Source organism: Moschus berezovskii, chromosome 14 (assembly GCF_049115385.1).
Source record: "Moschus berezovskii isolate FMDL1 chromosome 14, NW_MosBer_1.0, whole genome shotgun sequence".
NCBI classification, from domain to species: domain Eukaryota; kingdom Metazoa; phylum Chordata; class Mammalia; order Artiodactyla; family Moschidae; genus Moschus; species Moschus berezovskii.
Window position 1 is genome coordinate 66,353,409 of NC_142473.1, and position 22,502 is coordinate 66,375,910.

Genomic DNA, 22,502 nt, shown 5'->3' on the forward strand with positions numbered 1-22,502 from the left:
CTGTAAGAGATCCAGTCAGAAGGCCCAGATAAACCATGCCTAAATTCCTGACCCACAAAAACCATGACAAAATACTTGTTTATTGCTTTAACTTGCTAAGTTTTGGGGTAATTTGCTATACAGCAATTAATAACTAATATCAATTTTGGTGGTATTCCCTGGCTCAGATGGTAAAGAATCTGCCAGCCATGTGGGAAGACCCAGGTTCGATCCCTGAGTTGGAAAGATCCCCTGGAGAAGGGAATGGCAACCCACTCTAGTATTCTTTCCTGGAGAATTCCGTGGACAGAGGAGCCTGGTGGGCTACAATCCATGAGGTCACAAAGAGTCAGACACAAGTAAGCAATTAACACACACCAATTTTGGTTAACAGATAGTGTTGTATATTCTATGATCAAGCAAAGTATTTTTTGCCCTTCCCCAAATAAAAATTATACCTCCCATTTACTCATGTCAGGCCTAGTCCTATGACTTGCAGTGCCCTTCCCTGTGGAAGGATTTTATATATTCCCACACTGCTAAATTAGGGAGATAGCATGTGAATTGCAGGTGGCTAGATTGTGAAGAAAGCTAATCGCCAAAGAATTGATACTTTTGAACTGTGGTGCTGGAGAAGACTCTTGAGAGTCCCTTCGACTGCAGGGAGATCCAACCAGTCCATTCTAAAGGAGATCAATCCTTGGTGTTCACTGGAAGGACTGATGCTAAAGCTGAAACTCCAATACTTTGGCCACCTCATGCGACGAGTTGACTCACTGGAAAAGACTGATGCTGGGAAGGATTGGGGGCGGGAGGAGAAGGGAACGACAGAGAATGAGATGGCTGGATGGCATCACCGACTCGATGGACATGAGTTTGAGTGAACTCCGGGAGTTAGTGATGGACAGGGAGGCCTGGCATGCTGTGATTCATGTGGTCACAAAGAGTCAGACACGACTGAGCGACTGAACTGAACTGAAGACAGTAAAGAATCCATCTGTAATGCAGGAGATCCCCTGGTCTGGAAGACTGCCTGGAGAGGGAATGACCACCCACACCAGTATTCCTGCCTAGAAAATTCTATGGACAGAGGAGACTGATGGGCTACAGAACATAGAACATGACTGAGTAACTCACACTGTCACTTTTTCAACAGGTTAAGTGCCTTGATGTAACCTAGTAGAGGTGCAATCAACCCACAATGACATGTAGAATAAGTGAAAAATATACCTTTCCTTAAACCACCGAGCATTTTGGAGTCGTCTGTTACCACAAAGTCATATAATACATCCTGACTGATACAAATTGCTGAACTTTGAATAAATGGAGAAGAATAGAAAGTTATTGAGTGGGCATAAAATAATACAAGCAAAAGTAAGGAAGCTGGGCATTACATGAGTCATTGCATGTCTACCACATAGAAGGGACTGATCTAGCTGTGATGGAAGGTGCCTACTGGGAGCTGTGGTGATTTAGTTGGATGAGTAAAGCAAGATCACACAATAATTGTACTTAAATGTCAGGATACAGAGTGTGCAGACTGTCTAGCTATGTCAAGTTTTGAGGAAAAAAAGAAAAAGAGGGATATTTTAGGAAGATCACTCTTTGGCAACACAGAGGATTGGAACTTCAGCTTCAGCATAAGTCCTCCCAATAAATATTCAGGGCTGATTTCCTTTAGGATTGACTGGTTTGATCTCTTTGCAGTCCAAGGGACTTTCAAGTATCTTCTCCAACACCACAGTTTGAAAGCATCAACTCTTCAGTGCTCAGCCTTCTTTATGGTTCAATTTTCACATCCATACATGACTACTGGAAAGACTATAGCTTTGACTAGACAGACTTTTGCCAGCAAAGTGGTGTCTTTGCCTTTTAATATGCTCTCTGGGTTTGTTGTAGCTTTCCTTCCAAGTAGCAAGTATCTTTTAATTTCATGGCTGCAGTCACCATCTGCAGTGATTTTGGAGTCCAAAAATATAAAATCTGTCACTGCTTCCTCTTTTTCCCCTTCTATTTGCCATGAAGTGATGGGACCAGATGCCATGATCTTAGTTTTTTTTAATAGGGCTTGGCAAATACCATTCTGCTATCTCTGTGAATTTAGCTATTCTAGATATTTCAAATGTAAGTGGAATCATGTAACATGGTATTTGTCTTATTTTTTAAACAGCATAATGTTTTCAAGGTTCAGCTATGTTATAGAATTATCAGTATTTCATTCTTTTTCATGGTTGAATAATATTCCATCGTATATTGTGGAATAATATATCACAAGGTATTTCTGCATCCATCTTTTCAGATGTTTGGATGTTTTTGGATGTAGATGTTTGGTTTCCACCTTTTAGCTGTTATCTATATTGCCTAGAAAATCCCATGGATAGAGGAGCCTGGTGGGCTGCAGTCCGTGGGGTCGCTAAGGGTCGGACACAACTGAGCGACTTCACTTTCACTTTTCACTTTCACACATTGGAGAAGGAAATGGCAACCCACTCCAGTGTTCTTGCCTGGAGAATCCCAGGGATGGGGGAGCCTGGTGGGCTTCCGTCTATGGGGTCACACAGAGTCGGACACGACTGAAGTGACTTAGCAGCAGCAGCAGCATAGTGCTGCTATGAATATGCAGTACAGGTTAATGTCTGATTGTCTGTTTTTAATTCTTTTGGGATATATACTCAGGAGTAAAGCTGCAGTGTCATACGGTAATTCTATGTTTACCTTTCGAAGGAACCACTAAATCATTTTCCAAAGTGGCTGAACCATTTCATGTTCCCAGTGTCCAGAGTTTCCAATTTCTTCATCTTCACAAACTTAGTTTCCATTTTATCTGTGTGTGATTTTACTTTATAGCCATTACTAGTTTATATAAAGTGTTACTTCATTGTGGGTTTGATTTGCATTTCCCTTATGACTAAGGATGTTGATGTGCTTGTTGGCTGTTGGTCTATATTCTTTGGGAAAATGTCTATTTAATTCCTTTCAGTTCAGTTCAGTTCAGTTCAGTTGCTCAGTCGTGTCCAACTCTTTGCGACCCCATGAACTGCAGCACGCCAGGCCTCCCTGTCCATCACCAACTCCTGGAGTCCACCCAAACCCATGTCCATTCAGTCGGTGATACCATCCAACCATCTCATCCTCTGTCAACCCCTTCTCCTCCTGCCCTCAATCTTTCCCACCATCGGGGTCTTTTCAAATGAGTCAGCTCTGCGCATCAGGTGGCCATTGGAGCTTCGGCTTCAATATCAGTCCTACCAATGAAAACCCAGGACTGATCTCCTTTAGGATGGACTGGCTGGATGTCCTTGCAGTCCAAGGGACTCTCAAGAGTCTTCTCCAGCACCACAGTTCAAAAGCATCAATTCTTCAATGCTCAGTTTTCTTTATGGTCCAACTCTCACATCCATACATGACTACTGGAAAAACCATTGCCTTGACTAGTTGGACCTTTGTTGACAAAGTAATGTCTCTGCTCTTTAATATGCTATCTAGGTTGGTCATAACTTTCCTTCCAAGGAGTAAGTGTCTTTTAATTTCATGGCTGCAATCACCATATGCAGTGATTCTGGAGCCCAGAAAAATAAAGTCAGCCACTGTTTCCCCATCCATTTGCATGAAATGATGTTGTTTGTCCTTTTGTTGTTGAGTCTGAGTTCTTCATATATTATGGATATTTAACTGGATCAGATACATGGGTCAAAAATACTTTCTCCCAATCTTGATGGTGGTCTTTTCACTTTCTTGATAATGTCTTCTGATATAAATTTCTTGTTAAATTTGAAGACGTCCAGTTTACCTATTTCTTTCTTTTGTTGCCCATACTTTTGGTGCCATGTTGAAGAATCCATTGCTAAATCCAAGGTTATGCAGATTTATTTCTTCATATTCTTGGAAAAGACTTATACTTTTAGCTCTTATATTTTGATCATTGATCCATTTTCAGTTTTTCTCTTTTTTTGGTAAATGGTTCTATGTAGGGGCCTAACCTCAGACTTTTATATGTGGATATACAGTCTTGCCACCACCATTTGTTGAAGAGACCATTGCATGGTCTTGACATCCTTCTGAAAGTCAACTGGCCATAAATGTATTGACTTGTATCTGCATTCTTAATTCTATTCCATTGGTCTATACGTCTCTGCTTATGCCAGCACCACACTGTTTTAATTACTGTAGCTTTACTTATGGTATATATTAAAATTGGGAAATATCAGTCTCCCAAATGCAAGAAGTTTATCAAACTCAAGATTAAGGGCACAATTCTCCAAAAGAATGTGCTCACTCTGACCAGCGGCCTACAAATTCTAGGGTTTTCATTACTACTTTAGGTTCAATATTTTGCTAGTTCAGTTCAGTTCAGTTCAGTCACTCAGTCGTGTCTGACTCTCCGCGACCCCATGAATCACAGCACGCCAGGCCTCCCTGTCCATCACCAACTCCCAGAGTTCACTCAAACTCATGTCCACAGAGTCGGTGATGCCATCCAGCCATCTCATTCTCCGTTGTCCCCTTCTCCTCCCGCTCCCAACCTTTCCCAGCATCAGAGTCTTTTCCAGTGAGTCAACTCGTCGCATGAGGTGGCCAAAGTATTGCAGTTTCAGCTTTAGCATCAGTCCCTCCAATGAACACCCAGGATTGATCTCCTTTAGAATGGACTGGTTGGATTTCCTTGCAGTATAAGGGACTCTCAAGAGTCTTCTCCAACACCAAAGTTCAAAAGCATCGATTCTTCGGCGATCAGCTTTCAATATTTTGCTAGACTGTCTCATAAAACTCAAGAAATTGCTGTACTTAGGAGACCAAGTTGGTTAGGAACCCTGAGAAATACATAAGAAGTAATTTTGGAGAGAAAATAACCCCCAAATATTGAGACTTATGGAGGGGCCTGGACTGGGTGGCTTCATGCTTTGATGATGCTTTAATCAGCAAGGACTGTGAGGGGGTTCCATTTGCTTGCTTGCTTTTCAAACTCGATGGTTTCTGGAAACTTATACTGTGTCATGTAGCTGAATCTTTGGTTTTATATTTGTGCTCTTACTGAAGGAACTATACATGGAGAATAAGGAGGTTGGCCTAAAATTTTTAATAACCAAGAACTGCATAGAATTTTGAGCTTGATGGGTTATAGCATCTAAATGCAACTGGGATAATTTTTACCAACCTTGGCCTTCAGAAAATGCTAGCCCAGGGCAGGGGTGGGGGTAACTGCTTTAGTATACTAAGGGGTGCTGTCTATGCAGGCCCTGGCACCCCAAGCTGGTCATGCTTGCCTTACTGTACTATAGCCACTGACACTTGAATCATGCAGAGAACATCACCTGATACTGCAGGTAAATCTGAGACTGGGATTAGATCATGTTAGGCGTCAGAAGGCAGAACAATATTTGCTGCTTTTCTGTGTTTTGCAACTAAATCTGCAGTCAGGACTTCAAAATACAGTGGCACCTGGGTTCTACACATGCTAGAACAAAATGAACGTCTATCATTAAATGGAAACCTGGGTTCGAAACCTGAATCTGGAAGATCCCTTGGAGAAGGAAATAGCTACTCACCCCAGTATTCTTGTCTGAAGAATTCCACAGACAGAGGAGCCTGGCAGTCTACAGTCCATGGGGTCGCAAAGACTCGGCTATGACTGAGCAACTAACACAATTACTACTACTATCAGGCCTAGATAGGAAACACTAGGCCCCATGCCTCAAATTCTATTCTCCATTATATTATTTTGCCATTATTATTTTCAAATATTTACTTATTTGGCTGCACCGGGTCTTTGTTGCATCATTCAAACTCTTAGTTGAGACATGTGGGATCTAATTCCCCAACCAGGGATTGAACTGGGGCCTCCTGCATTGGGACCACAGACTCTTACCACCCGAGAAGTCCCTCCATGACGTTATTTTAAAATGCATTCTGGGTCAAAAAGGCACTGTGGATGAGCTAACATTAGATTTTCATGTGACTTATCCACAAGCTTTTAAAGTAAACTCCATGAATTCAGGTAGACTCTAAGTTTATCACATAAATTTTGACCATGATTCTAATTGTCAGAAACCCAAACTGTGGCTTCACGTATAGAAAAGTGGTAGATTTGTCATAAAAAGAATGCTGTTTCTTCTCTGATTAAAGTAGTGAAACAACTAGAAGAAAGTATTAAAAATCTATGAATCAAATTTGTTAAAGGAATCAAAAAGAAAATAAACTGGTTTTAAAATATGCTTCAATCTTACAATCAGAAAATAACAGTGTATGCATGAAAACAAATAAGACAGCTTATTTAGCTCAAGGAGGAAAAAATTTCCTTAGATTAAGTTAAACATCTGATCTGAAAACACACATTTGACAAATTCGAAAAACAAAAACTGAATCGTGAAGGTACAAGGGTACAGGAGGTACACTCAAGTCTAACTACTCTTAAAGAAGTTATTATTAAAGGAGCATATATTTAATTATTTTAATTAAAATCAGAAGTAGGAAATGGAGCCCCAGTGAAACCCAACAGAGAAATCTCAGAGATATCAGAGAGCAAATCTTCTCTAGAGAACAAATCCCCAGCGAAGGCAGAATCCTGAATATTATGAAGAGGGGGCATGTCAGTTACAGATAAATTAAAAGTATGAGCAATTGGAGAATCTCTTACGAGGACAGAACAGTTATACAAAGAGTACATATAAAATCTAAACAAATCGGAGAGGAGAATACAAGGAAGATTACATAAAGCACTCCAAAGAAAGTATATAATGAACTCCAAAAAAAATATGGGCCTAAAATTAAGAAAAGGCAAAGGCAAGATGAATTACATTACAGGAGATCCAGGCAGAACAATAATAGATCAAGGAGTCCAATCAAGATCTAAATTAGATGTTGAACTGTGGGAAAATACATCCTGGGTAGGATTATTTAACTAAGTAAGGTGAAAATGGATAAGACTGGTTTGAACAAAGGATGCTATTGACAAACTTGGAACTTATTGACTTCATATCTCTCACCATGAGAGACCCTGCAAGGAAAAAATAGCTAGAGAAATGTGTTAGAAAAACACAAGTATGGGCCAGAAAGCAAAAGGAAAGTAAGAGAAAAGAAAAAAACACTCAACTTCTGCAAACTATGCTGCCCCAATCTGTTACAGAAGGGAATTTTTCTGAAAGGAACAGTAATACAGTAGAGACAAACCCCAGAGGCAAATCCTAAACACTGAAGCAGACAAGGACAGAAACATAAATTCAAGACCAGGAGTGTCCAAAAACTGAGGAAAAACCATGTCTTCAGGAGGAAGTGGCAGCAATGTCAAGGTCGTCACTGGGCACTTAACACAACATGAGCTTCAGAAACGTAAACAGTTGCTTCAGTTCAGAAATCCACTGAAAGGTATTCTCCAGTGGGAACTGATGTGGAGATAAGGCGGAAGCCATGCCCATCAAAGACGTTTCTTAGGCTTTGACAGCTCCATAGCCAGAGGTCAGTACAGCAGCCCCTGGGACCCAGGTTTGAAATGGCTGCTCCCAGGGCAAGGTGGGCGCTATGCCACCAGCTGGAGCCTACCCTCTGCTCAGCATGGGGTCCGGAAACACAGGACTCAGAAAAGAACATTAAGATGTCTGGAATATTCTACAAAGGCAAATAATGGAAGAGTTATTTTCATAAGTTGAATAAGTATGATGGAGGCCACCACTAATATAAATTTCTAAGTATTGCAAGAATGCAACATTCTCAGTACCCTCTTCCAGAATAAAAATAACAGCAATAATGATGATAACGTTCTACAACACTTACCAAGTGTCAGGCACGTGTTCTAAGAACTCTAAGTAGACCTCATTTAATTCTTACAACAATCTATTAAAGTAAATATTATAATCCCCATCTTATAGATTAGGAGACTGACTCTCAGAGAAACTGAATAAGCTGTTCAAGGTCATACAATAAGTGGCATAACCGAAATCTGAATTCTGGCTCCAAAACCAAAGCACTTAACTGACACTTCATAAAGCCTCTTTGAGAGAGGAGACAGTGTACAGTGGTCAATTTCTCAAGCAAGATATCATAAATACATAATGCTTAAATAGTGTTCTGATGGGAAGCTGCTTCCCTTTGAGCTGTCACAGATCATATACTCTGCTGCTGCTGCTGCTAAGTCACTTCAGTCGTGTCCGACTCCGTGCGACCCCATAGACGGCAGCCCACCAGGCTCCCCCGTCCCTGGGATTCTCCAGGCAAGAACACTGGAGTGGGTTGCCATTTCCTTCTCCAACGTGTGAAAGTGAAAAGTGAAAGTGAAATCGCTCAGTCGTGTCCGACTCTGTGCGACCCCTGGACTGCAGCCCACCAGGCTCCTCCGCCCGTGGGATTTTCCAGGCAAGAGGACTGGCGTGGGGCGCCATTGCCTTCTCCTGATCATATACTCGCTCAGCAATAAACACTGGCTGGAGATTTGGCAAGTCTGACACGAACAACGGTTTGTCTTCTTTGTCTTCTTTAACTTAGTCTCTGCTATGGTCTTTGGCAACAGTCATGGAGGTGTGGATCATGCCAAACAGGAAACACATCGTTTTGCTTGGAAAGACCATATGAGAAACTGGGGAACTGGATTCTATCCTGAATGTGCTGGGTGTAGGGCTAATGTGGTCATCTATTGGTTCCGTGGGAAGCAGGGAACATGAGAAAGTTGGTGGAGACCCATTTCAACTTCTGAGGTCCTGAGGGATGGCACCCACTGCAGGAGCCCAGACGGTAGCTGCTGGAGGAATTCCAGCTCAAACCAGGCATCCAGAAGCCATCTGGCTGATACTGGAAAGCATAAAATAGGAAGGACTTCAGTTTCTTTGAATTTTAATTTCAAAAGTTTGAACTTTTATTGGATTTTAGCTCACAAAGGTAAGATTATTTGATTTTGGAATTCACTTCTCTGAAGACTTAAAATTTTTGGATTTTAACTTCTTTGGCATTTTATTCTTCAAATTTGATTTCTTTACAAAAATCTGATAATGGGCAAGAGTAAACATGCACATTGAGGGTATGTTATTGGAATTTTGTGATTGAAATATGTTAATCCTGTCATTTTATATCACTGTAGAATCTCTGAAGAACTTTTTAAAGAATATATGGCTATTTGGGGCAGCTAACCTGAAGTAGGAAATGGAATAGGAAATGAATGCTTAGTGTTTCATAGCATGACTTTGAAGCCAACTTAATGTACTATTCTAACTCATTTCAGAATCTTCTAGGGTACATTTCATACTACCCATCGTGATCCAGAAAGATCCACAAAGTAGTGGGGAGGAGTGGCTTGGTTATTGGAATAGGAGCATCAGAAAGGTCCTAAGAGACTATGGCCTTTCTTAAGAGGAAGAATGGCTCCCTTCATTCACCATGATGTAATAATTAAGTTGAGAGAAGTTAATATATAAGTTAAGAGAACAAAAGGTTGGGGAATGTTAAGGGGAATAGAGTGTTATTAAACAACTTCTTCAAAATCTGATACTATCTACATGTGTTCTGCCACTACCAAGCGCTTCTATGACCCAGACAGCTCATATATGATTGGTAAATAGGGTAACGATGTCAGCAAGATAAAGTTTGGTTGGTGAATACATGCATTTTTCCTAGGCAATGGAGACCAACAGAGTAGGAATAGACTCTGTCCTTTACAGATAAAAGACATCAGCGTGGCTGTTGCACTGTCACTCCCTTCCCAGAAAGGTGCACCCTCTACCTTGCATGACTCTCTATGGGAGTTTTGCTTCCTCCTGTGGCTTCTTTAAAGAAATCCCACAGACTTAGGCCTCCAACTGACTTTCATCTGCACTGTCTCACATTCTATTGTTTCTGTGGAGTTTTACTATCTTCTGCAGAACTCTGAGATGACTACCCAGACTATTCATATTATCTCCTAAGTTAATAATTATTATTTTAGATAGTGTTCCAGTTTTAAAAGTATATAGACTTTGAATGGTCTTCCTCAAACCTATTTTTCTCACAGCCCTGTTATTTTTGAGGGTGTAATTTTGCAGAATGCATTTCTCACACTTATTTCATGCTCTAGTAGAAACGCTGTACCAGTAATGCTGACCATATATAGGAATACAGCATCTTTACACAGTGAGTAGTTCTCTTCCACTCTCAAAAGAATAGATCAACATAGGAAACACAACTTAAGAATTTCTCCACATAGAACAAAGTAAATTTCTTTGCTAAAATCTTCTATGGTTTAGAAATTGGCCCATTTGCAAATCCTATGGGATTTTGAAGGTTTTATTAGACTTGAAAAGGTAAAAAAAAAAAAAATGGTTTAATGTCATGTCAAATGTGCTAATTTCTCACAGCATAGGAGGAACATCTGAAAGTATATCTAATGCCAAAAAAGAAGCAACAGTTAGGAGAAAATTTTTTTGTTTTGTACATCTGTTACTTTTCACTCTCGATACCCATTACACTCCTGCTGCTGCTGCTAAGTCTCTTCAGTCGTGTCCGACTCTGTGCGTCCCCAAGCCCACCAAGCTCCCCGTCCCTGGGATTCTCCAGGCAAGAACACTGGAGTGGGCTGCCATTTCCTTCTCCAATGGATGAAAGTGAAAAGTGAAAGTGAAGTCGCTCAGTCATGTCCGACCCTTAGCGACCCCACGGACTGCAGCCTACCAAGCTCCTCTGTCCATGGGAGTTTCCAGGCAAGAGTACTGGTGTGGGTTGCCATTTCCTTCTCCGATTACACTCCTAATTTGTGCTTAAAATAAAACATAATTTCTATGACATTAATATTAAACATTATTAAGTGACTTTTTCTGATCTGATACTGAGCGAGCAATCAAAAGAAAGTCATACATAAAATCAGAACGTTGGCATTTATTTCAAGTAAAGGAGAACTTTATATAACACTTGACCTTTCCCAAGTTAAAAATTCAGAAGACTATCAGACATAAAAGTTTAGGGACCTCAGTCACTCGATGCACAAAATCATACTAACAAACACAGAAAAAAGAAATGCGAAAACCTAATGTTAAGTGACTAGGGTGCTGCAGACTGGAAGTTCCTCCTACGGGATTAGCTTCTTTAAGTATTTTAAGTCCAGTGAACTTGTTATGCTTCCACATGTTAGTAGTTGCATAGGCTAATTTCAGCTGGCATAAGCTTTTATAAGTATGCAAAACCGCAGGGCAAGGCATGCATTAAAATGTGATAATAGCACACTTCTGGGACACGTGAAGCATGAGGCACGAATCTGAACGCCCCTGGCAGCCATGAAGTCTCACGCCTCAGAGTCAGAACTTTTCTGTTTTGATAAGTAATTCTGTTATACCACATTCGGGATGGGGGGGAAATCAACTTTCTAAATGTAAACTTTTGTCTTAACCAGGGTTTCTCAGAATTTCAACTCTAGCAATTTACTCAAATACAATTTTTTAATTCCAGGTGAGCTGGAAATTATTCAAAGCAAGATAGGATCTTAAGAAAAAGCGTTCTTTATTTTCTTTATGAAAATTTAAGAGCAATTTGTAGTATTGTTTATCCTAGAAAATTTAAGCCAATGTGATGAGGTAGGGGCCAAAAATGTAAGAAGGAAGGAATCAACTTTAATAATGTTACTCTTCCAATTCCCCTGGAAAAAAAACGTAAGGAGGGATTGTTTGTGTTACTTATGTCTTAGCGGTAAATAACTAATGCTTCTAGATAGTAATGGGTGTCTACAAGTGCCTTGAAATCCTCAGATGAAAACTCCTAACAAAATGAAAAATAATCTTATACCTAACATGAATGTTAAAAAATAACCAAGAAAAAGAGATTTAGTTTCTAATACACACACATATATAAATATATGACACTTAGCAAAAAAATTTAAGAGTTATACATAATAAGTATCAAATTATCACAGTGATCACTCAATAGGATTCATTAAAGATGATAAAGCTAGGAAAGTTTGCTTTTATACAATAAAAGCAAGGATAATGAAAACAAATGGGAGTATCCAGTATAGCTATATCCTAAAATCACATCTTTCTGGATCTAGCCTTGCAGTTAAGTATGCCACTTACGATTTTGGCCGTCTTCAGATATGTGAACTCAAGGTTTAAATGAAGTGATAGAACTGTACAGTAGCATATTTAATAGTGTAACTGTGGCACTATTAAAGTAATATTAACTACTACTAAAGAAATAAAAAGTAAAATTCTTAAACAGTCAAAGTAAAAAGTAGAATAATAATTGTTGCCGCTGCTGTTGCTAAGTCTCTTCAATCGAGTCGACTCTGCTACTGACAGTAATTTAATGACAGCACAAATGTGGAATCAAGTGTTTTCGCTTTCAAAGAATGGCAAATCAGCACCTTTAGAAATATAGAGGAAGATCTCTTATTTTGACAAACACAAACAATAAAATTGTTTTAAAGCACATTTCATGATTTTTGAAAAAACTCTAGAAATTAAGAAATTAACCAAAACATTAAAAAAAAAATCTCTGAGCATACAGTACCACAATTTATCTTTCTCTTTTGAAAGCTATATATCATAGAAGTTGCTAAATATGAAATTATATCAATTACTTTCGTCTATTAAGTATAGCTTGCTAAGGTTAAAATACCCATCATTTTTTAAAAAATCTAAGCTTATGCTGTGCTTAGATGAATGTTCATGACCCCTAAAAATTCATATGTTGAAATCTAATCCCCAGTGTGATTGTATCTGAAAAGGATTAGGTCAAGAGGGGGGAGCCCTCATGAATGAACTAATGTCCTGATATAAAGCACCTCAGAGAGCATCCTTGTCCCTTCTACTATCTAAGGACACAGTGAGAAGACAGCTGTCTATCAATCAGAAAAGGGCCCTTAACAGATACAGAATCTACCAATGTCTTGATCTTGGGCTTACTAACCTCCATAACTGTGAGAAATAAATGTTTGTTTGTTTAAACCACTTAGTCTATGGTATTTTTTTATAGTACCCAAATGGACTAAAACATGCTGAAATAAAAGCTTCTCTAAACTTTAATAATCTTTCATAATTTCCCTTTCTATAAGAATGACATATTTATTCATGTTATAATTAAACTGGTTTTTATGTCTGTTTTCCTTTTAAAAGTACAAAATAAAAACAAAATTATGTAAATGTCTTTTGATATAGTATCACATAGTTTACAAAATCTTTGCCACTTACCTTTTGAAATCTCTTTGATTTTTCTGCCATACAAATCATAAAGATATCTGGCTGGTGAATTTAGGTTCATTTTCATTGTGCAAATATCTAAAACCTAAACAGAAAAAAAACACCTTAAAAATAATTTATCACAGCTCTAATGAAATTGAAAACACATTTAAAGTTATTTCTCTACTATATGGCTATTTAAAATTATAAAATAAAATTAGATGATTTAGCAAATGTTTCTAATATATGAAATAGAAAAAGACAGTTAAAATTGCTAATTCCAATTGTACTTTAAGCACACAAATATTAATAAAAAAGAGAAAGATGTAAGAAATATTAAAAATAATCACATACTATTTCATAAATGAAAAAACTCTGGGAGACATCTATATTTTTCCTGCTCTTTTCTACTAATATATTTTTCATTTATTTTACAATGGGAGGATATTACATTTTAGATTAGATTTTAAGGTATTTTCTTTACCTTTAAATTCTTTCCAAGTGTCCTTAAATAAATTATAAATATTACCTGATCACAGTTCACTTTGATAACTTACAGTGTTTGCATACTAAAAATGGAATTAATAAACTACATTTCAAGGTTTTACATGAATTTGAGTTTGAAGAACTTCACTTTTTAAAAAAAATGTATTGAAGGATAGTTGCTTTATAATGTGTTAGTTTCTGTTGCACAGCAAAGTGAATCAGCTGTACGTATACACGTATCTCTGCTTTTTTGGATTTCCTTCCCATTTAGGTCACCACAGAGCAGAGTTCCCTATGCTATACAGTACATTCTCATCAGTTATGAGCAACTTCACTTTTGATGGTTTCTAATACGTTAAAGTCCTTCTCTTAATATTTTAATTTCTCAATGTGTTCTTGATATAGAAATAGCCCTTATAAAGGTGTAACAATCACCTTTACAACACCAGGGAAGACTTAAACATGCATCAGTTGGAAAGAAAGCTCTACTCACAAGACGAGAAAAATTAAATTAACAGAGGAGAGTTGAGAAGTCTCAGGAACCTGAGGGCAGGCTTTATGAGGCTTCAGGAAGTGACTCCCAAAACATGAAACTTACCACAATCATTTAAAAGTCCATCAGTTCAGTTCAGACATTTCAAACCCAAACTAAATGTACTTATCTCTTCCAACCTTACTATTCATAGCTATGATATATTGCTTTTACATTACCAAGAACTGCTGAAGGACAATGTTCGTTCTATGATTACATACCTTAAAATTTTTTCAAGTTACTGATAACACTCTGCCTCCATTTCTGCCAACTTTTATCCTTATTTTAAAACTAGAGATTGTAATCCTAATCCAAGCCCAAACAACTCATTTTCTTTGTGACAACAGACATATTTAAACAGTCAGTTTAAACGTGATCAGTTCAGTTCAGGTCAGTCGCTCAATCGTGGCTGACTCATTGTGACCCCATGGACTGCAGCAGGCCAGGCCTCCCTGTCCATCACCAACTCCTAGGGTACACCCAAACTCATGTCCATCGAGTCGGTGATTCCATCCAACCATCTCATTCTCTGTCGTCCCCTTCTTCTCCTGCCCTCATTCCTTCCCAGCATCAGGATCTTTTCAAATGAGTCAGTTATTCGCATCAGGTGGCCAAAGTATTGGAGTTTCAGCTTCAACATCAGTCCTTCCAATGAACACCCAGGACTGATCTCCTTTAGGATGGACTGGTTGGAGCTCCTTGCAGTCCAAGGGACTCTCAAGAGTCTTCTCCAACACCACAGTTCAAAAGCATCAATTCTTTGGCGCTCAGCTTTCTTTATGGTCCAACTCTCACATCCATACATGACCACTGGAAAAACCATAGCCTTGACTAGATAGGCCTTTGTTGACAAAGTAATGTCTCTGATTTTTAATATGCTGTCTAGGTTGGTCATAACTTTCCTTCCAAGGAGTAAGCATCTTTTAATTTCACGGCTACAATCACTGTCTACAGTGATTTTGGAGCCCAGAAAAATAAAGTCTGACACTGTTTCCACTGTTTCCCCATCTATTTCCCATGGAGTGATTGGACCAGATGCCATGATCGTAGTTTTCTGAATGTGGCACTTTAAGCCAACTTTTTCACTCTCCTCTTTCACTTTCATCAAGGGGCTCTTTAGTTCCTCTTCACTTTCTGCCATAAGGGTGGTGTCATCTGCATATCTGAGGTTATTGATATTTCTCCCAGCAATCTTGATTCCAGTTTGTGCTTCTTCCAGCCTAGCATTTCTCATGATGTACTCTCTATATAAGTTAAATAAGCAGGGTGACAATATATAGCCTTGACGTACTCCTTTTCCTATTTGGAACCAGTCTGTTGTTCCATGTCCAGTTCTAACTGTTGCTTCCTGACCTGCATACAGGTTTCTCAAGAGGCAGGTCAAGTGGTCTGGTATTCCCATCTCTTTCAGAATTTTCCACAGTTTATTGTGATCCATACAGTCAAAGGCTTTGGCACAGTCAATACAGTCAGAAATAGATGTTTTTCGGGAACTCTCTTGCTTTTTCGATGATCCAACGGATGTTGGTAATTTGATCTCTGGTTCTTCTGCCTTTTCTAAAACCAGCTTAACGTGTATATAGAGGCAAAACTGTACTTTTCTTTCAATCTGGAGAACAACTTTCAAACATCACGTCTGCTTTGGCTTATCATCTGAGTTGCTGTATCTAGTAATGGATTGCACTTAAAAGGCAAATGATATTTAACCGATGAATTTAACTTGACAAACTAACCTTAACTGGATTACATCAGAGATTCTCAGCCTTTATTCTGGCCTGAAACATGACCAATAATGTTCCGACGTGCCACATACTCCCAAGGGCATTTACATGATTTGGTGTGTTTCTTATACCCCTAGCTGCAATCCAGAGCTTCAGGCAGTTTTTCAAAAACTATATATTGCTGCTGTCTTTCTCAAAACCAAGAAAAATGTTCATGATTAAAGATACAATGATAGGAATAATCTTGAACCTTCTAATTTATGAGGGAAATATTCACATCTGTGCTTTACCTAGTTAGATAACAAGGTACTTGCAATGTACTTCATAAGTGACTGTAAGCACTGTCATGTACAGCAAATCCATTAACCTCAGTGTTGCTACTTGAAGTGTGTCAGTGCAAGAGAACCAAGCCATGTGTCCTCATAAGTCAAACACAACACTCCCTAACCTAGAATGGCCCCTACCTCTCTCTAGTCCACTTGCCCATACCTGGGACTGGTCCTTGCTACCCAAACAAATAAGGTAACAAGTGTGGCAATTCTATACCTCACTCTTCCTGCCTTCCCTCCTAATCTCTTGGGGTAAATTTCTTTAGTGACTACTACACACAAGTTAACCTACGACACCCATCGAATGGACTGAAACCTTTTTTAAAGATGCTAAAAAAGCAATATTCAAAAATGCAAGAGAGAAAGCATCAGGAAAAGAAACTGCAGTTTCTTCTGGGACTTGAGACAAAATGGAGAGTGGAACATATAAACACTGTCATGGGACCAATCTATTTTTAGCAATTAACACAGTCTGACTAGAAAAATTCTTTTCATCACTTTCTCTCATCTCACTCTGTGCCCAAACATTCAGTTCAGTTCAGTTTAGTCGCTCAGTCATGACCGACTCTTTGCGACCCCATGAATCACAGCATGCCAGGCCTCCCTGTCCATCACCAAATCCCGGAGTTCACTCAAACTCATGTCCATCAAGTCGGTGATGCCATCCAGCCATCTCATTCTCTGTCGTCCCCTTCTCCACCTGCCCCCAATCCTTCCCAGCATCAGACTCTTTACCAGTGAGTCAGCTCATCGCATTAGGTGGCCAAAGTATTGGAGTTTCAGCTTTAGCATCAGTCCTTCCAATGAACACCCAGGATTGATCTCCTTTAGAATGGACTGGTTGGATCTCCTTGCAGTCCAACGGACTCTCAAGAGTCTTCTCCAGCACCACAGTTCAAAAGCATCAATTCTTCAGCGATCAGCTTTCTTCACAGTCCAACTCTCACATCCATACATGGCCATGGGAAAAACCATAGCCTTGACTAGACGGACCTTGGTTGGCAAAGTAATGTCTCTGCTTTTTAATACGCTATCTAGGTTGGTCATAACTTTCCTTCCAAGGAGTAAGCATCTTTTAACTTCATGGCTGCAATCAGCATCCGCAGTGATTTTGGAGCCCAAAAAAATAAAAGTCTGACACTGTTTCCGCTCTTACCCCATCTATTTCCCATGAAGTGATGGGACCAGATGCCATGATCTTTTTTTTCTGAATGTTGAGCTTCAAGCCAACCTTTTCACTCTCCTCTTTCACTTTCATCAAGAGGCTCTTTAGTTCCTCTTCACTTTCTGCCATAAGGGTGGTGTCATCTGCATATCTGAGGTTATTGATATTTCTCCCAGCAATCTTGATTCCAGTTCGTGCTTCTTCCAGTCCAGCGTTCCTCATGATGTACTCTGCATATAAGTTAAATAAGCAGGGTGACAATATACAACCTTGACGTACTCCTTTTCCTATTTAGAACCAGTCTGTTGTTCCATGTACGGTTCTGACTGTTGCTTCCTGACCTCCAAACAGGTTTCTCAAGAGGCAGGTCAGGTGGTCTGGTATTCCCAATTCTTTCAGAATTTTCCATAGTTTATTGTGATCCACACAGTCAAGGCTTTGGCATAGTCAGTGAAGCAGAAATAGATATTTTTCTGGAACTCTCTTGCTTTCTCCATGATCCAGCAGATGTTGGCACTTTGATCTCGGAGGCCTTACAAATAGCTGTGAAAAGAAGAGAAGTGAAAAGCAAAGGAGATAAGGAAAGATATAAGCATCTGAATGCAGAGTTCCAAAGAATAGCAAGGAGAGATAAGAAAGCCTTCCTCAGTGATCAATGCAAAGAAATAGAGGAAAACAACAAACAGAATAGGAAAAACAAGAGATCTCTTCAAGAAAATTAGAGATTCCAAGGGAACTTTTCATGCAAAGATGGGCTCGATAAAGGACAGAAATGGTATGGACCTAACAGAAGCAGAAGATATTAAGATGAGGTGGCAAGAATACACAGAAGAACTGTACAAAAAAGATCTTCCCAACCAAGATAATCACGATAACATGATCACTGACCTAGAGCCAGACATCTTGGAATATGAAGTCAAATGGGCCTTAAAAAGCATCACTACGAACAACGCTAGTGGAGGTGATGGAATTCCAGTTGAGCTATTTAAAATCTTGAAAGATGATGCTGTGAAAGTGCGGCACTCAATATGCCAGCAAATTTGGAAAACTCAGCAGTGGCCACAGGACTGGAAAAGGTCAGTCTTCATTCCAATCCCAAAGAAAGGCAATGCCAAAGAATGCTCCAACTACCGCACAATTGCACTCATCTCACACGCTAGTAAAGTCATGCTCAAAATTCTCCAAGCCAGGCTTCAGCAATATGTGAACCATGAACTCCCAGATGTTCAAGCAGGTTTTAGAAAAGGCAGAGGCACCAGAGACCAAATTGCCCAAACATTATCCTTTTACAATTACCACCACTACCTGCCTCATTGACAAAAATACTCAAAGGAGGTAATTCAGAATGCATTCTTCCATAGCCAGTCACCTTGAAAATTACTAAGAACCTATGTAAAAGTGACTTAGTCATGTATGACTCTTTGCAACCCCATGGACTGTAGTCCATCGGGCTCCTCTGCCCATGGAATTCTCCAGGCAAGAATATTGGAGTGGGTTGCCATTCCCTTCTCCAGGGAATCTTCTGATCCAGGGATCTCCTGCACTGCAGGTGAATTCTTTACCATCTGAGCTACCAGGGAAACTCCTATAGCTGGTCCTATAAACCCTAAAATGATGCAACCCCCTCCTCAGGACACTCACATTCTTCATCTTCCATTTGTTATGTTTAGTTCTCAATTTCTTAAGATTACAAATCTATTATTTAAAAGTGCAACGAAGCCGTTTAGTACAAATGATATTCCCTAGTTACTAGTGAAGCTTCAAATATCTAAATATCCTCTAAAGTTTTATTATAATTTACCAATTAAGCTAAGCAAAATGTGAACTATTTAAAGATAATCCCCTTTACTTCAATTAAAATATCGATGATTTTAAAATATTGCTGCCTTTGAGTTTTTAAAAAATTAGCCAAGTAAAATTACATGGCTTTTTAACTCAGAGATTCTTCTCCTTTCATTGCTAAAACATCAGTAATAATGTTTGTGCAAGCTGAGTTTTAAGAATTAAATGAGTTTAAAAATTGGCATTAGAAAATCAGATATATTAGAAATTAATAATGCATCAGCAAAACTGTCACTCTCCTACTTTCAAGATGAAAGATCTTTTCAGTGTTTAAGCACTGCCAACCTTCAGTAATCACTTCCTCATAGTAAATTAAAAGTGGTGTAAATTAGTATCAATATAAATTTCTGTCAAAAGTCCTAAAAGGAAGGCCCCATTTGTAAGGTCATTCTTGTAATTTAAAATATTTAACAGTGCTAGCTAGCTGTAATCTTTAGGTTAATTAAAATACCATTTCCACTAATCTGTAGCTGTTAAGCTTGTTAAAATATTACTTTTTTATAATTTCTTAGAGCTTAGGCTATAGAGAACTCTTCTGACACTAAAATCTAAAAACTGTAAAACTAGACTCCTCTTGACAAGCACATGGGAAGAGATTTTCCACAAACTCTTCTTAGTTGAGTCATTTTTGTTTATAGTTTGGGGAGTCACCTCCATGTCCAACCATATCTGGTGCTTTTTGCAGCTTTTAGAATGGCTACCATAGAGGTGATTTAGTTTCATAGTCTAAAGTCTCTGAGTTTGGTTTCAGTTCAGTTCAGTTGCTCAGTCATGTCCGACTCTCTGCAACCCCATGAATCACAGCACGCCAGGCCTCCCTATCCATCACCAACTCCCGGAGTTCACTCAAACTCATGTCCATCGAGTCGGTGATGCCATCCAGCCATCTCATTCTCTGTCGTCCCCGTCTCCTCCTGCCCCCAATCCCTCCCAGCACCAGAGTCTTTTCCAGTGAGCCAAAGTATACATAATACAGCCAAAGTATTGGAGTTTCAGCTTTAGCATCAGTCCTTCCAATGAACACCCAGGATTGATCTCCTTTAGAATGGACTGGTTGGATCTCCTTGCAGTCCAAGGGACTCTCAAGAGTCTTCTCCAACACCACAGTTCAAAAGCATCAATTCTTCGGCGATCAGTTTTCTTCACAGTCCAACTCTCACATCCAAACATGACCACTGGAAAAACCATAGCCTTGACTAGACAGACTTTTGTTGACAAAGTAATGTCTCTGCTTTTTAATATGCTATCTAGGTTGGTCATAACTTTCCTTCCAAGGAGTAAGCATCTTTTAATATGGCTGCAATCAGCATCCGCAGTGATTTTGGAGCCTAAAAAAATAAAGTCTGACACTGTTTCCCCATCTATTTGCCATGAAGTGATAGGACCAGATGCCATGATCTTTGTTTTCTGAATGTTGAGCTTCAAGCCAACCTTTTCACTCTCCTCTTTCACTTTCATCAAGAGGCTTTTTAGTTCCTCTTCACTTTCTGCCATAAGGGTGGTGTCATCTGCATATCTGAGGTTACTGATATTTCTCCCGGCAATCTTGATTCCTGCTTGTGCTTCCTCCAGCCCTGTATTCCTCATGATGTACTCTGCATATAAGTTAAATAAGCGGGGTGACAATATACAAACTTGACATACTCCTTTTCCTATTTGGAACCAGTCTGTTGTTTCCACCCAAAAATGAGAGAGTGTGCTTAGCTCAACATAACCCTGGGCCACGTGAGCTGAGTCTACAAGCCATCAGATCCAACACTATCGACTTCCTCAAAGATGAAGAATCTTAATAGTTTTTTATGAGTCACTGCCCAGAAATGTAAGCCCAGATTCAGGCCTCTACACACACCTCCTTCAAAAGATCCTCTAGAGCAGGGGTCAGGACACTACACACACGATAGGCCAATTCTGGTCACAATCTGTTTCTGTATGACTTGTAGGCTGAGAAGATGTTGTATGCTTTTAATTGTTAAAAAATAATCAAAAGAAGAATAACATTTTGTCACACTTTAATAATATATCATAGTATATGAAATTCATATTTCAGTGCCCATAAATAAAGTTTTCCTGGAAAACAGCCACGGTTTTCATTTATAGATTTTCTATGGCTGACTGCACACTAAGTATCAGAGTTGAGTGGTTGTAACAAAGACTTTATGGTATAGAAAATGAAGAATATTTGCTGTCAGACCCTTTACAGAAAAAATATTCCTGCTCTCAGTCTACTACATTATCATTCACTTAAGGTTCTATCTATTCTTCTTTATACATTATCCTCAACTCCTTCATCCATTGCTAAGACCTTTGCATTGTGCACTCTGAAAACTCTCTGCATGATCAACAAAAGTGATTAGACCATCAACCTCCTTGAAAAGAAAACAAGCTTTCCTCTGAGGTCTCTCAGTTTCTCAGAGTCCTCTCAAATGCTGGAATTTTAGTCGCTCACTTCACACAATCTCAAATTTGTGAAGTGGTGTTACTTACAATGTTATTTCTTGATAATTTCTCCCCAACCTTCTTACTGAACAAACAAAACAAACAAATCACAAAGATTTACAATGACTACCACATTGACAAATCAAAGGATTTTTTCTTAATGCTCATTTATTTCAATCTTTGAATAGCATTTGAGTTACTTCCTCTTTCTTTAAATCCCCTTTTTCCCTGAATTCTGAAATATGATAATCCACTAATTCTTTTCCTGCCTTATTTTCTCCTTATAGGCTCATCCTCCTCTATTTATTAATTGGAGTTCTTGAAGGTAGTCCTAGCCTTCTTTCTGCTTCACACTAAATTCTTTCTAATGGCAATCTAATCAATGCTTCAATGTTTCATTTTCTATCTATACACTGACAACTTCCAAATTGGTATGCCTACCCCTTAAAATCTCTGAGCTTCAAACCAAATAATACCTATTCATTATCTCACTCAAACAGATCAAAGATCCCTCAAAATCAACCTGTCCAAGTCTGAATCCCATCTCTTCCGCTTCAAGCCCAGTCTTCTTCCAGGAATAGGGAAAGATACCTCCTTCTATCTGGGTATGCAAACCAGAAACTCAAAATCATCCTTGATACCTTTAACATCTCACTTCCCTTCATGCCATGTATCGAAGTTATTATCAGGGCCTGTTGATTTTATCTTCTAAAAATCTTATCCATTTCCACTCCCGAGGTCCAAGCTATCATCATCTGTCACCAGGACTCTGGCAGTACTTAGCGAATAGTTTCCCTGCATCTGCCTGACCCACCCAATCTGTCCTCCACTGAGCACCAAAGTAATCTCTCCAAAAATAAACCTGGTACCCTTTCTTCCGCTCCTAACTAA

General features: G+C 39.1%; 1 protein-coding gene across 1 annotated transcript in view; it reads right to left on the bottom strand.

Annotated features, from left to right (window-relative positions):
• LOC148775652 (doublecortin domain-containing protein 1-like) overlaps nucleotides 1-22,502 on the bottom strand; it is a 175,557-nt gene that overhangs the window by 103,652 nt on the left and 49,403 nt on the right. Inside the window, exon 6 of the mRNA XM_088843396.1 lies at nucleotides 13,113-13,206. Within this exon, the coding sequence (XP_088699522.1) occupies nucleotides 13,113-13,206 (94 nt within the window). The remainder of the gene's footprint in view (nucleotides 1-13,112; nucleotides 13,207-22,502) is intronic.